Here is a 17,685-nt window from a genome sequence, read left to right on the forward strand (position 1 = left end):
GGCTGTCTATTACATCCTGTTAAATTCACGAGCAATTGGCTGTGATAAATGAATAGGTATTGATGATAAACAAATGAAATAAAAACTGTAGAAATAATTTATCATGATCAGTTACTCACGGCTTAAATCCTGACTACCGGTAAAAAGAGAAACAATAATTCTAGTTTATTTTATACTATCCAAACAACTGACAATCAAACGATTGTGTCAATTGTCTCGCCCACTACACGCAGCATGACAATACCTAGATTGAGGCCATTTATATCTATCAGTATCATAAGACAATAGCATTTTTAATACCAATCAAAGAAACAATGATTTTGTGAACAGCAAACAACTTCATAAAGCATACGATGACAACTCACCGGTAGATAATTAATATATGTCAGTTTAACTCTAATCCCACCCTTACTACCAATGACTTATATTGAGCCAATGAAAATGCTTGTATGAATGCATATCCCGCCCTATTCGTCAACTTGACTGACAGCACCACTGACCTTGAACGGGGATAATGGCCAAGAGTATACGGAATAGCAGAAATATATGATGTAGAATTAGCAAGAAATATTAACGATACGTATGCTATTTTTTAAAACATCGTTAACGTTGAACGGCTATCAGCCGATGGTGTTTGCATTGCCGGTTATGACAAACACTATACTGTACACGGGATAGCCTAAAATGTTGACATCTTTTTTAATTTTTATGCACGAAATGACAGAAATACGGGCGATAAGAGAACAACTTCAATATATGTCAGTTTAACTCTAATCCCACCCTTACTACCAATGACTTATATTGAGCCAATGGAAATGCTTGTATGAATGCATATTCCGCCCTGTTCGTCAACTTGACTGACAGCACCACTGACCTTGAACGGGGACGTGCGAGGACTGCCGATAATGGCCAAGAGTATACGGAATAGTAGAAATATATGATGTAGAATTAGCAAGAAATATTAACGATACGTATGCTATTTTTTAAAACATCGTTAATGTTGAACGGCTATCAGCCGATGGTGTTTGCATTGCCGGTTATGACAAACACTATACTGTACACGGGATAGCCTAAAATGTTGACATCTTTTTTAATTTTTATGCACGAAATAACAGAAATACGGGCGATAAGAGAACAACTTCAATATATGTCAGTTTAACTCTAATCCCACCCTTACTACCAATGACTTATATTGAGCCAATGGAAATGCTTGTATGAATGCATATCCCGCCCTATTCGTCAACTTGACTGACAGCACCACTGACCTTGAACGGGGACGTGCGAGGACTGCCGATAATGGCCAAGAGTATACGGAATAGTAGAAATATATAATGTAGAATTAGCAAGAAATATTAACGATACGTATGCTATTTTTTAAAACATCATTAACGTTGAACGGCTATCAGCCGATGGTGTTTGCATTGCCGGTTATGACAAACACTATACTGTACACGGGATAGCCTAAAATGTTGACATCTTTTTTAATTTTTATGCACGAAATAACAGAAATACGGGCGATAAGAGAACAACTTCAATATATGTCAGTTTAACTCTAATCCCACCCTTACTACCAGTGACTTATATTGAGCCAATGGAAATGCTTGTATGAATGCATATCCCGCCCTATTCGTCAACTTGACTGACAGCACCACTGACCTTGAACGGGGACGTGCGAGGACTGCCGATAATGGCCAAGAGAAAACTGAATAGCAGAAATATATGATGTATAATTAGCAAAAAATTTTAACGATGCGTATCCTATTTTTTAAAACATCGTTAACGTTGAACGGCTATCAGCCGATGGTGTTTGCATTGCCGGTTATGACAAACACTATACTGTACACGGGATAGCCTAAAATGTTGACATCTTTTTTAATTTTTATGCACGAAATAACAGAAATATGGGCGATAATTATTGACGAATTTTAAACTATCTAAAATATTACTGACAAATATAAATGGACACGAAAGGAAACAGTACTGTGTTTAATTTGTGTGGTAATTTATCATAAACTTTTGAGGTAGCGTCACCCGGTCGACATGTGTTGATTATAGGGCAGTTATTTGTTGAACTCCCGACTTCGGTGTCTACACGGGAAAAGCCTGGATTCGCTTAACGTTATGTATTAGGCGCACCCCTTCTAGAAAATAAAATATTTGGTTAAAAAAGTGCGCCTAATACACCGAAAAATACGGTATATTGATTTTTGGTAACTTGAACAGCTAAATCCATGGTATTAAATGTTTTGTATACTAAACGTTAGCATGGGCCAAACAAATTCTAATGATTTTCTGATAATTACTTAATGAGTTGTTATTCTTAATCAGATTTTAGTGTATTATAAATGTTTCATTACCAACAAAAGTAAAAATATGCGACAACTCCTGTTGACTTCCTGGACGATTTAGCTGCTGTGGGCGTATGTTTCATTGCCTGGCAACCTATCTTTGTTTTTAGCTTGTTCTCTTTCCATCTCTTGCAAAATGTGGGCGTATCCTGTCTGGTAGCTGCTGGTTATCTGATTTAAAAAAATAGTTGAATAGATCACCGTTACATCCTAATGACGCCGGTTTAGTTCGAATTTTGTGGAAATTGGACCAAAAATGACCGACAAAATGGCCGCCCCTCGTACGAAAATAGTGTAAATATATGGTATATCAAGGTTGTGGACCCTTTAGCGGCCACAATTTTGATCCGATTTTGATGAAACTTGAAATACATGTTTATAACCCAAAGATCTTAGTTTAATTTGATATTCTCGCATATCGGATTGTAATTTTCTGAATTATGGCCCCTCATTGTACGAAAAAATCGCGTTTTTAACTTGTGGTCCCTTTAGAGGCCACAATTGTTTGAATATATCACTGTTATACCCTAATGAAGGTTGAGTTAGTATTTCATAAAAACCAGTCCACGGCTACTGGGCAAATGGCCGCCCTTCGTAAGCAAATAGTGTAAATATATGGTATATCAAGGTTGTGGACCTTTAGAGGCCACAATTTTGATCCAATTTTGATGAAACTTGAAATACATGATTATATCCCAAAGATCCTGGTTCCTTTCGATATTCGTGCATATCAGATCGTAACTTCCTGAATTATGGCCCCTGATTGTACGAAAAATCTCGTTTTTTAGCTTGTGGTCCCTCTGAAGGTCAGAATTGTTATCTGCTTTAAAATAAAACATTTTAATGTATCACCATTGAGTTCGAATTTCGTGAAAATCAGACCAAAACTGCCGGACAAAATGGCCGCCCCTAGTACGCAAATAGTGGAGCCTATTATTTTGAACTATGATCGTGTGGCAAGTTTGTTTAACATTTATGTTATAGTTTCTAATTAATGTAATTGTTTAAATAGTGTCAATTTATATTATCTTGCACCTAAGGTTATTTCATCATTTGGCGCAGAATTTGTTCAATTTACCCAAGAATTAATTTGTTGCGAAAGAGTATTCGGTTGGAAAATATTGAAATTAAAAACTTGTATCAGAATAGGCCTAAATTCTTTGAACTCAGTAAGTCATTAACAATATTATTTTTTATATTCAATAAGTCCATTTTATTGTGGCAATGGGCAATTTCATTTAAATGAAAGGCGGCACGGTAATTGCATAAAGGGAAGTCACACGGTAATTGAAGTCGTGAAAAAAGTAGGTCTACATTCTACAAATTTTGCTATTAAACATAACACAAAATTTACGAATTATTCAATATATATTTCATGATACAAAAACGAAAGCCACAAACTTTGCTACACGTACATTTTGTCCATAACCCAAGAAGTCAAAGAATGATTGGCACAGAAGTTTCAGCTGAACCGGACAAAAATGATGGGAGGATCCACAAACTAAGTACATATTTGACATTCAGTGTAAAAGTCAGGGGCCATAACCCAGGGTTTGGGAACAGTTTATTTTGCATGATGAACATGTTCCTGTGGGGGCATAAAAAGCCAATAATTGTTGCATATCTAGGCCACAATGTTTGACACTGGTTGAGCATTATGATTATACTAATTATAGTATTGAAAACCGCATTGAGCCCCATATTTTCTATTTGACAATTACACCACAATATCTATATATACACCAAGCCTTAAATCAGTTTCAAACATTTATAGTCACTAAATAAACGGTCATGCTGTACTTAATAAGCTATTTAATCATCCATAAATAATACACTGGCCATAACATCTGAGCACATGTGAGTAAAAAATCGGTTATGTGCCCTTGTTTTGAAAGTAGTCTCGCTTAACCCGTCTACCGACCATTCTACATTTGTTTAACAGGCCGGGTTAATCAAGACTATTTTTTTTACGAAACATAACAGAAAGCTGGAACAATAAATTGAATTTAGAAACAAGCACGTTGGGCATCTCAACAATTGTTTTTAGAACCTTGTAAAAGTAAAATGAAACTACTGCTAGTATCATGTTCTTGCCCAACGCAAGTATTTCAGAGATATTATTTGTACTAAATCAAAAGATACTGCTACTAATGGTACAGTTAATGATAAAGCAATTTAAAAAAGAAAACAAACGTAATTTCTAAAGCTGCTGTAATAACCAATCAGCTAAATATTACTGCTATTCAGAATCGTCAACAATAGATTTTTTACGGCTGTAATAGTTGATAGATCTGTAGAGAATTGCACGTGAGATGGCTATTTATAGTATCATAGACTCTTCCGCTGAGTGTTATCATAGTGAGTAGTGTATGCGAGAAATCACTTCAAGATAAGCCACTGAAGCGTGTACATTCGCCATGTCGAGACCAACTTTCTGTACGGTGCACCGGTCACCCTAACATGGTGGCTCCGTGAGTAAGATTTTGGCTCTCTGACCTTAAAGTTCCATGTTCGATCCTGTGTTGACCAAGATAATTTCATTAGGAGCAGAACAGTAGGCTTTAAACCACATTTGATTTCAACAATATAGAGGTCATTAGCAGTGGGAGAAAAACCCAAGAAACTGTTTAAATATGGTACACAATCAATTCATAACATAGTCAAGAAATACAATGGTTCATTTTCAATAATATACCATAATGCAAGTTGTAACGTAGAGATAAATTACGGGAGATTAGATAAAGAGTTGGCAGTTCTTGCTATAAAAGTTTAAAAAAAAGATAATGTAAAGAGGATATGATGACAATTTTAGTCAAATTACTTCACTCGGCGCCAAGTTAATCTCATTTTAAAAACACTGTAGACTCAATTGTCATTGTTACCGCTGTAACGATAAAAAAGAAAGTCTTTATTTTCAATTTTTGCAGTTATTCATCATTAATAGTTTATGTAACATTTCTGGCCTAAAGAAAGGCCTGCAATAGGCAGATTTAGCTCGAACAAAATGTATGTGTAGTAACAACAAATTTTTAGCATAACTTACACATACGTGAAATAACAACAAACTTTTAATTACATACGTGTAATAACAACAGACTTTTAGTTACACATAGACGTAATAACTACAATTTTTTAGTTACACATATGTGTAATAACAACAGACTTTTAGTTACATATAGGTGTAATAACAAACTTTTAGTTACACATAGGTGTAATAGCAACAGACTTTTAGTTACACATATGTATAATAGCAACAGACTTTTAGTTACACATACATGTAATAACAACGGACATTTAGTTACACACATAATATGTAATAACAACAAACATTTAGTTACACAAATAGTATGTAATAACAACAAACTTTTAGTTGTTATTATAGTATGTAATAACAACAAACTTTTAGTTACACATATGTGTAATAACAACAAACTTAGTTACACATATGGTATGTAATAACAACAGTCTTTTATTTACACATAGGTGTAATAACAACAAACTTTGAGTTACACATATGTGTAATAACAACAAACTTTTAGTTACACATAGGTGTAATAACAAACTTTTAGTTACACATACGTGTAATAGCAACAGACTTTTAGTTACACATATGTGTAATAGCAACAGACTTTTAGTTACACATACATGTAATAACAACGGACATTTAGTTACACACATAATATGTAATAACAACAAACTTTTAGTTACACATATAGTATGTAATAACAACAAACTTTTAGTTGTTATTATAGTATGTAATAACAACAAACTTTTAGTTGTTATTATAGTATGTAATAACAACAAACTTAGTTACACATATGGTATGTAATAATAACAAACTTTTAGTTACACATACGTGTAATAACAACAGTCTTTTATAACAACAAACTTTGAGTTACACATATGTGTAATAACAACAAACTTTTAGTTACACATAGACGTAATAACAATAAACTTTTAGTTATAGTTACATACATGTAATAACAACAGACTTTTAGTTACACACATAGTATGTAATAACAACAAACGTTTAGTTACACATAGGTGTAATAACAAAAAACTTTTAGTTACACATAGGTGTAATAACAACAGGCTTTTAGTTACACACATAGCATGTAATAACAAGAAACGTTTAGTTACACATGTGTAATAACAGCAAACTTTTATCATAACTTGCACATGTATGTAATATCAACAGTCAATGCAGAAATGTACGTTGATCAACCCCATTTCGATTCAATTAATGTCCCATAAATAAGACAGTTTTATTTAGTTTATGCCTTATACTATTAGGGTGACCCACCATAAATAAATATCTCCAAATATCTCGACAATTACGCCACAATATTTATATATATACCAAGCCTTAAATCAGTTTCGCACATTTATAGTCACCAAATAATCATGTTATGCTTAATAACCTATGACCATTTAACCATCTATAAATAATACACTGAAAGATGGTTACGAGTGTCCGCCATATCATCCAGGCACTTGTGAGTAAAAAATAGGTTACGTGCCCTTGTTTTAAAATTAGTCTTGTTTAACCAGTCTACCAACCATTCTATGTCTGATTGACAGGCCGGGACAATCAAAACTACTTTTTATACGCCCACATTTTCATGTGGACGTATATTGTCGTCGCCCCTGTCCGGACGTCCGTCCGTCCACAATTGTTTGTGAACAGTCTACAGGTCACAATTTTTATCCGATTTCAATGAAACATGAAATATAGGTTTATCACCCTAAGATCTCGGTTCCTTTCGATATTGGCATGTATCGGACTGTAACTTGAAATGTAAGTTTATAACCCAAAGATCTTGGTTTCTTTCGATATTTGCGCATATCGAATTGTAATTTCCTGAATTATGGCCTTTGATTGTAGGAAATATCACTTTCTTTTTAGCTTGTTCTCTATCCATCTCTCGAAAATGTGGGCGTATCCTGCCTGGCAGCCGCTGGTTTATGGCTGTAATAGTTGATAGATGTGTAGAGAATTGCATGTGAGATGACTATTTATAGTCTCATATACTGTGTGGTTAAACAGAATTCATTTCGAGACAAGCCACTGAAGCGTGCACATTTCTCTGTAGAGAAAATTTTCACTCTAATACTGGCGTACAAGATAGAAATTATCAACTATTATTCTTATCAAGTGGATGTAATGGTTTGAAATTCCACAAGACGTTTCTAAAATGTGGTAATCGAAATTAAAGACATCAAGATGTCCAATATCTGCTAAAACTCTGGTCTGTAATTCCAATGAAGAAAGCTTCCAAGAAGACTTTTTATACGCTCACATAGAAATGTGGCCGTATATTGCCGTTGCCCCCGTATGTCTGTCCGTCCGCCCTTAGTCCACAATTTCTTGTGAACGCTATAACGCCAAAAGTTATCATCCAGTTGTTTTAAAATTGATATATGTTGTTTGCATTAGTGAGATGAAAAAGCCTATTTAAAATCAATAATTTCCGTTTATATGTCTAGAGTTACACTTGTTTCACTTTGTTGAACCTTGTGAATGCTCTAATGCCAAAAGTTAACATCTGATCTTTGTGAAATTTATATGCAATATTTAAATTAGGGAAACGAAGAAGGCTATTTAATTTCAATAATTTCTGTTTATTACGTCCAGAGTTATGGCCCTTGTTTCACTTTATTGAACCTTGTGAACGCTCTAACGACAAAAGTTATCATCCGATCTTTCTGAAATTTATATGCAGTATTTAAATTAGTGAAACAAAGAAGCCTATTGAATTTCAGAAATTTCTCTTTATTACGTCTAGTGTTTTGGCCCTTGTTTCTCTTTATTGAACCTTGTGAACGCTCTAACATCAAAAGTTATCTGTCGATCTGTATGAAATTTGCATGCGTCATTTAAAATAGTAAAGAGAAGAATCCTATTGAATTTCAGCAATTTCTGTTTATTACTTCTAGAGTTATGGTCCTTGTTTCACTTTGTTCAACCTTGTTAATGCTCGATTGATGAAAGTTATCATCCAATATGTATGAAATTTATATGCATCATTTAAATTTGTGAAACAGAGGTCTATTGAATTTCAGCAATTTCCGTCAATAATTTCTAGAGTTATGGTGGTTGTGAACCTTGTGACAAAAGTGATCATCTTATCTGTATGAAATTTATATGCATTATTTAAATTAGTAAAACGAAAAAGCCTGTCAAATTTCAACAATTTCTGTTGATTACTTCCAGAGTTGAGACCCTCGTTTCAGTTTGTAGAACCTTGTGAACCCTCAAACGGCAAAAATTATAATCTGACCTGTATGGAACTGTCTTGTAAAGGCCCCCAATTACCTACAAAGGAATAAATATGCGACAACCCTTGTCGACCACCCGGACGATTTAGCTGCTGTGGGCGTATGTTTCGTTGCATGGCAACCTATCTTTAAAACTAGTCAAACTTCTGATGTGCTTTTCAGAAGATTTCATAACATACAATAATCCATTTGAGGGAATATAAAGTCCCCTTTGTTTCTTAAACTCAGAAGAATATTAGAATTATTACTTTCAGGATTCTCAGATACAAGAGAAAGTTTACAAGTATTACATGCTATTTTAGGTGAAATTTTTCTTACAATATAACTACTTATATAAACAAGAATATTATCAACTAAATAATCAAAGTTTACTTCTTCAACTTCTTCCGTCTCTATTGTTGGTGGAACATAACAGGTTGTGGCTGCATGGATGAATGCAGTATCATCCCTGGCAACAAATTGTACAATATTTGGATTGTTATTCCATCCACCTATAAACCAAAATAGAATATGAAATTAAATGGGGTTAATTTCCTACTTTTCTGCACCAACTGGGATAATGAAGACGGGCATACGACATACAGTGTGCTATGATGTAGAGTTTGTTTTAATTAGGATGGGACCAAGTGTACTTTTTTTACCATCTGAAAATTCAGCACGGGTGTTTCTTAGGCGAAATTGATTGAAAGAAAACGATTTTGGCAAAATTTTTGTTCTATCTCGATTTTTCTCGCTCGGGTAATTGACATTTTTCAAAATGGCGGCCAAAATTTCGGTCAAAAATGTATTTTTGAAAGTTTTGTCCTGGAATTGGCCAGATACAGTACGGCCGTCACGATGGTTTGACGGGACACGATATTACCGTGTTTTTTATCGTGGAATTCCGTGATTTACCGAGTGAACACCGAGCGAATATCGAGTGACACGATAGCACTGCCTCGGTGTTGGAAACACGGTGTGACTTGGTGTTTTAATTAAACCATGCCTCTGATCGTTTATTTTAGGTGAAGTACATGTAGAGCTATACATTGTTATTATAGATCACTTAATGTGTTGGTAGCTACGTGTGAAGATTGTGAAGATTGGCGTACGCGTTTCTTTGATCTGTTATATCATGGACAGTATATAGGGTTATATCACAGGGTAATTCTGTTATTTAAACCCGGGCATTGTCATCTTTTAAACAGAAATATGCCTATACCGATACATTATTACTTCATTAATATGTTCGACATTTGTAAGACTTGCATCGATGGACCATTACAAATTCAATCTAATTACTGAAAAATTATAACATGACACCAATATATGCTAGTCTTACCGGGGGCGTAGATTTATCCATCTAAATAGTAATTCACATACTAATAAATAGTTCTGGTTTAAATCACAAATGAATTAAAAGCCTTTGTCTCCTGATATGTAATCACATAGTCAGAATTCATCGTCAACAAGTTTATGGAACTTTGCTGAATACATGTACATTGACACGTATCAGTCCGATAATACCTTGCTGACGTTTTCATTTCGGCACCATAGAGTCTGGTGGATGCATACTGTCATCGGTGGAAGCGGACGTAAAATACAACTAACTCATCAGAACATAGACGCCCCTTTAACAACAAACTATTACCTTGTTGTAGTCTTGTGGTCATGGAGAATATGACTTTTATTGTTAATTGTCAGTAGTAATAATTACACATTTTCAAAAGAGATGTCGATTTCTTTTTGATTATACATGTAGCTTCAGTCCATTCAATAACCTGTATTTATTACTCAAATGGTTTCTTAATTAGCAGAATGTCAAAATAAAGAAAACAAAGTTACACTTAAAATATGACTACGGTAACTAAGAAGTTATTCGTCGCGATTTCACGGGGTTGTTAGGATTCGACCCGACATCCACCCAATCCGCTACATGTAATACCAATTTGTAACGAGTAATTGTGATTACTCTGTTACGGTAAAACTCGTATTTTTTTAAAAATCAGTACAGACTTAAGGTTCACGCATGCAGAGCGGCTTATGAACAAAATGATGTTTAGTCATTTGCAGTTGACATATTCTGCCTTACAATATCATTTCATTATATTGTGCACAAACGTCATTCCTTAAATAGCCCCATGCCCCTTTAACAACTGAATTTTCTGTTAGACCATTTATTCTACACTCTTTGATGTGCTTTCTAGATTAATTAATTTTATAACTATTGAAGAGGACCAGTTGGTTGTTTATATTGTTTTATTTACCTAACGATCAACTAGCTTGACTGGCCGTCACGACAGAGATTAGTTCAAGTTCAAGTTCTTTATTCCTTTAAGTCAAAGACTCGTCAGGTATAACATACAGTACAAACAAATAAATAAATACAATTACAATATGTACAAAAACAATATCAAACACATATATATATAGTTCACCGATGTTTTTGTAATAAAGAACAATAGTATTGTTTGTTGATTACCGTTATGATTTTAGACAAAATGATAAGTTCACCAATGTTTTTGTAATAAAGTAGACCCGTATTGTTTGCTGATTGACTTTATCCCATGATTTAAAAAATTGGCGATGGTTAATATTGGGTCAACAATAATTCCTTAAATTGCGCCGGAGCCCCTTTTACATAAACGGAATTCGCATTTTATAAGACGGCGATTATTCGTACATTTATGTCGGGCCAAAAGGTTATTTCTTAAATAGTACGAACCTCCTTTTAACACTCCCTTTAACAAGATAAATTGGAATAATGTGTTTCGGCATGATAAATAATGTTAAAACTAATCGTTAATCTATTTTCCGTACATGAAACTAAAGAACTCCAAATATAAGGAAACATTGTCGTGAATTTATCAGTTATATTTTCGGCTGATATCTTTTACCGCTTACATAATGTACATTATTAAAAATTTACGCAATATGTAAAAAGTATTTACCTTACCTTATACTCATATTGTAGATGTTAAATATTGTTAATAATTATCACAGACAAATATAAAAATAATACCAATCCAAATTAATATCCTTTTGCATATAAACTTGCATATATAATCAACTTGGAATACCAAAATTTAAATCGTAACGCATTGTGGTCTAAACGGTATCATTAATTATAAAATAAACCATAAGTCAATGGACCTGTTGTAAGGTGAACACTGCATGGTTTCTGGCAACTTTGGATCTTTGCGGCATAATGTAGTCTTAACCAATAAAAACAACAAAGTGGCTACGTGCGATTTTATTCTTTGATCTTTGATCAAAGGGACATTTCTGTTATTCAAACCAATCTGCACGAGAATGACAACATACAAGTTGACAGTTATCATTGATTTGGGGTTCATGTAGAATAGATTCTTCCATCGAAATACAGTTATTCTTTTCTAAAATAAAACGAGTGCCTTGGATTTTTGCGTGGATTTGATAGCGGTTATAATTAACTAACATTCTCTTACATCGGAGACTTGTGTCGCGTTCATTTCATTTTTACGGTAAGTACGAACTTATGTCTGATTTGAAAGCGCTTTCGAATCCCGTTGCAAGTTCTATTTGTCTTATTTCTAATTGTAAGACCGATAACCAAAATACCTTTATAGTTTGCAATTTAAAAGTACATACAGTAAATATGCAAAACAATTTGAACACAGCATAAATATCTAAACTGTGTAATACATGTATATATATAGTCTTATGCATACGTGTCCTTCAAAGTGTACTAGACATGCAGCTTTACATGACTGTTTGAAAAATTAACCGTATATATCGTGCAGAATATGTGAACATGCATGTTCTCACTATACAACGTGACCTAATGCGTCCGTATTATTAACGAAAATATTCAACATTCATAACATCGTGGCTGTATATCGTTTTGACATCGATTGTTTATGACAAATAAATACCGTTAATTTTGCATGTAAAATTACACCGAGGCCTATCGTGTCACACGATAGCGACTGCTACACCGAGTTATTTATCGTGGCGTTATCGTGGCAATTTTCAACAAAAAACGACACGATAATCGTGTTTCATCAAAGCGTCGCGGTGGGCGTACTGTATGTGTTCCAATAGGTCTTTTAATAGGATTTCGAGTATGATTTTTTAAACATTTTATCACATGCGGTAGATATGTGGTCCAATATGCCTTTTGATATGTTTTCGAGTGTTCAAACAAAATTTACTCCAATGTGTTTCGAGCAATGGCGGCCATGGCCTCCAAAATGGCTTCCATATCGGCTAAAACTGGATTTGTTTGGAAATTTTGTTGTCGCATGCGGTAGACACGTGGTCCAATATGTCTTTTAATATGTTTTTGGGGATGCCAAGTCCCAAAAAATATATTCCTGTGTGTTTCGAGCAACAGCCACCATCTTGGATCCAAAATTGTGGTCATAGCAGTGAAGTTGAAACGATGTCATACTCAGAGGGACGTCACAATCGACGTCTGCTCGTGGTGTCTCATTTTCGCTGAAAATGGAGTGTCGAAGTTCAAATTTACACAAAGTTCTTTATGGAGTTTGTTATAATGAACAAAAGGAATATGTATGTGGAACGAAATTACCTACAGGTGCATATTTTGATTGGACGTATGATTTCTCTGTGCCGGGGCCACCTGTAAAGGGTTCAAAAGTAATTAGTAAGGATGATGCTATTAAGGTTGTAGCAGCTGAAGTGAGGGAAGACTGGATTAGTAAGAACATTTACCTAATATCAGAAAAAAGTGTTTCAAAAAGGATAAAAGAGGACTACGCTATTTTCATAGAACTAAGAAAACTAGAAGCACAATATCAGCAAAGCAACGTCCAACGTGCAAAATTCAGTGAAAGAATGCACATTTTCAACGAGAAAATGAAGAACAGAGCGTATGATATACGCACAGTGGATGGAGTCTATGAAAAACAGCTGGAACTTGAAGATGGTGTGCATATGACGTCTGACAATATAGCATACTGTGATGATAACTGTAACAGTAATTATGTAGCTATTTGTATTTCAACTATACCTAGAAATTGGCAAAAACAACAGAACAGACTGGCCGATAGAAATGAAGCTGCTGTCATCAAACTGGCAGAAATGGAGGAAATAAACAAATAACAAAATGTGATCACTATTGCACTAAATGGTATAGAAGACTGTGAAAATCGTGATCCAGCATTTCAAACATCCTTCATGCATAATGTTCATTCTCAGGACTATGTGATCCAGAAACCCATGACTTGTTCCGTTGACGTACAAGAGTTGGGTACATTTAACTGCTGTGAAAGTTTGAACTGGTCTCAAAACATTAAATGAAAATTTAATGCGATGTCTATCACGGAATTACCACTGATTTGGCCAATACTGTATTTGGACAACATTGGACTACAAGTGTCAGGTGGGAGGATAATGAATTTAGTTCAGACGAAGATGATGTTGCTTCACCCAAGCCTGATGCGGATAATCTGAAACAAAAATGGCGTTCCCCAAACGACGCTGATCGTACTTTCGTCATGCCAACTAGAAAGTGTTTGAAAACCTATTTGGAAGATGCATCGTACATGAGTATGGAGATGGTTGGTAAAGAACTGATGAATAAAGGGGATAATGTTGTGACTATTGGTCTCGATGATACTACGAAAGCCGCAGGGCACAGAAAATTTGACATAAAAACGTATCACATCACCATTAGTGGTATAGATGGTAAAAAAACCCATTTACAACAGGATTTGCGGAAAATACATCGCACTCAGGTGACGATGCAGCTAGAACATACGAATTCAAACTGAAACAACCGTAGATAATATAAAATCTAAAGTTGATTTTTGGATGTCCGATAGGGCATCAGACTGCGCCAGTATGCTTGCCAAACTCGGTATCACGGATGAAAAGAATTTGAAATGTTGTGCACTCTTGATTCTTGGTGTAGACTATGGGATAGTAGTCTGGAGGCTCAGCACGGAGGGGTGTCCATCAAATGGGCACCAAACCAGACCCAACTTTTCTAGAGTAAAATTTTGCGTAGAATACGATGCCGAGTGGTAATCAGCCCGCCGTTGGGGCGTTTTCGAGATATTCGGGCTCAAAGGTCAAATGGGTTCATTTGCACTGAAAGTGAATGTGCGGTCATTCCTGTATCATGAAAATAAGCTGAAAATGATCGAAAGTAATCACACTTTCAATAAAAATGTAAACTTGCTAAATTCACTTTTGTTCTTTGTGACCCCAGAGGTCAAAAGGTCACATTTTCCGTTTTAGCACTAGGAAGATTTAAAGTAACAAATGTCAGCGTAAAATATAAAAACTAAAGCGAAACCTGTTCTAATTAATAATAGGAACATTTAAAATTTATCTTCAGGTTGTCTTAGCACCGAACTTTTACTTTGGAACGCCGAAAATGATCTTGCATAACAGAACCAAAACACTTCGGAGCCTGTTTCAAAAATACAAAAAAACTGTTCAATTAAAATCTCTCTGAATTAGTTTTACAACGAATGCTATACATAATCATACTAGTTGTCTGAAAAAAAAACAATTGAACAGTTCCATGGCTGGACTCCAGTCTGCAGGCCGCGTCACAAATCCTGCCAATGCATTCGTCAGTTTTATCTGCGTCCATGTTCGGGCGAAATTCATAAAAACATTTGCAAACTTTTAAATTCGTCGTCAGATACGTGTTTTCCCGTCACAGATTAACGTCGGTTTTCCTAGACTGGGATTCACGGAAATCCAACCGGCCTGCAGGCTGGAGTCCAACACTGAAACTATTCAATTGTTTTTCAGATAACTATTATCATTATGTATAACAATCGTTGTGAAAATAAATCGGAGAGATTTCGATTTAAAGGTTTTACGTATTTTTGAAACAGGTTTCAAAGTGTGTTGATTCTGTTATGAAAGATCATTTTCGACGTTCCAAAGTAAAAGTTCAGTGCTAAGACCACCTAAAGATCAATTTTAAATGTTCCTATTATTAATTAAAACATGTTTCGCTTTAGTTTTTATATTTTATGTTGACAATTTATTGCTTTAAATCTTCCTAGTGCAAAAACGGTAAATTTCACTCTAGAAAAGTTTGGTCTGGTTTTGTGCCCAGTAAGAACATTTACCTAATATCAGAAAAAAGTGTTTCAAAAAGGATAAAAGAGGACTACGCTATTTTCATAGAACTAAGAAAACTAGAAGCACAATATCAGCAAAGCAACGTCCAAAGTGCAAAATTCAGTGAAAGAATGCACATTTTCAACGAGAAAATGAAGAACAGAGCGTATGATATACGCACAGTGGATGGAGTCTATGAAAAACAGCTGGAACTTGAAGATGGTGTGCATATGACGTCTGACAATATAGCATACTGTGATGATAACTGTAACAGTAATTATGTAGCTATTTGTATTTCAACTATACCTAGAAATTGGCAAAAACAACAGAACAGACTGGCCGATAGAAATGAGGCTGCTGTCATCAAACTGGCAGAAATGGAGGAAATAAACAAATAACAAAATGTGATCACTATTGCACTAAATGGTATAGAAGACTGTGAAAATCGTGATCCAGCATTTCAAACATCCTTCATGCATAATGTTCATTCTCAGGACTATGTGATCCAGAAACCCATGACTTGTTCCGTTGACGTACAAGAGTTGGGTACATTTAACTGCTGTGAAAGTTTGAACTGGTCTCAAAACATTAAATGAAAATTTAATGCGATGTCTATCACGGAATTACCACTGATTTGGCCAATACTGTATTTGGACAACATTGGACTACAAGTGTCAGGTGGGAGGATAATGAATTTAGTTCAGACGAAGATGATGTTGCTTCACCCAAGCCTGATGCGGATAATCTGAAACAAAAATGGCGTTCCCCAAACGACGCTGATCGTACTTTCGTCATGCCAACTAGAAAGTGTTTGAAAACCTATTTGGAAGATGCATCGTACATGAGTATGGAGATGGTTGGTAAAGAACTGATGAATAAAGGGGTTAATGTTGTGACTATTGGTCTCGATGATACTACGAAAGCCGCAGGGCACAGAAAATTTGACATAAAAACGTATCACATCACCATTAGTGGTATAGATGGTAAAAAAACCCATTTACAACAGGATTTGCGGAAAATACATCGCACTCAGGTGACGATGCAGCTAGAACATACGAATTCAAACTGAAACAACCGTAGATAATATAAAATCTAAAGTTGATTTTTGGATGTCCGATAGGGCATCAGACTGCGCCAGTATGCTTGCCAAACTCGGTATCACGGACGAAAAGAATTTGAAATGTTGTGCACTCTTGATTCTTGGTGTAGACTATGGGATAGTAGTCTGGAGGCTCAGCACGGAGGGGTGTCCATCAAATGGGCACCAAACCAGACCCAACTTTTCTAGAGTAAAATTTTGCGTAGAATACGATGCCGAGTGGTAATCAGCCCGCCGTTGGGGCGTTTTCGAGATATTCGGGCTCAAAGGTCAAATGGGTTCATTTGCACTGAAAGTGAATGTGCGGTCATTCCTGTATCATGAAAATAAGCTGAAAATGATCGAAAGTAATCACACTTTCAATAAAAATGTAAACTTGCTAAATTCACTTTTGTTCTTTGTGACCCCAGAGGTCAAAAGGTCACATTTTCCGTTTTAGCACTAGGAAGATTTAAAGTAACAAATGTCAGCGTAAAATATAAAAACTAAAGCGAAACCTGTTCTAATTAATAATAGGAACATTTAAAATTTATCTTCAGGTTGTCTTAGCACCGAACTTTTACTTTGGAACGCCGAAAATGATCTTGCATAACAGAACCAAAACACTTCGGAGCCTGTTTCAAAAATACAAAAAAACTGTTCAATTAAAATCTCTCTGAATTAGTTTTACAACGAATGCTATACATAATCATACTAGTTGTCTGAAAAAAAAACAATTGAACAGTTCCATGGCTGGACTCCAGTCTGCAGGCCGCGTCACAAATCCTGCCAATGCATTCGTCAGTTTTATCTGCGTCCATGTTCGGGCGAAATTCATAAAAACATTTGCAAACTTTTAAATTCGTCGTCAGATACGTGTTTTCCCGTCACAGATTAACGTCGGTTTTCCTA

General features: G+C 35.2%; 1 protein-coding gene across 7 annotated transcripts in view; it reads left to right on the forward strand.

Annotated features, from left to right (window-relative positions):
• Positions 1–17,685, forward strand: part of LOC126808777 (serine/threonine-protein phosphatase 2A regulatory subunit B'' subunit beta) — a 281,556-nt gene that overhangs the window by 96,832 nt on the left and 167,039 nt on the right. Inside the window, exon 1 of one of the 7 annotated variants that reach the window (XM_050533749.2) lies at positions 4,978–4,984. The exons of the other annotated variants lie outside the window; for them this stretch is intronic. Coding sequence (XP_050389706.1) covers positions 4,982–4,984 — 3 coding nt within the window. The 5' untranslated portion in view covers positions 4,978–4,981. Of the gene's footprint in view, positions 1–4,977; positions 4,985–17,685 lie in introns of those variants that run through there. 7 annotated transcript variants of the gene reach the window in all.

The sequence above is a fragment of the Patella vulgata genome, chromosome 1 (assembly GCF_932274485.2).
Source record: "Patella vulgata chromosome 1, xgPatVulg1.2, whole genome shotgun sequence".
In the NCBI taxonomy this organism is placed as follows: Eukaryota; Metazoa; Mollusca; class Gastropoda; family Patellidae; genus Patella; species Patella vulgata.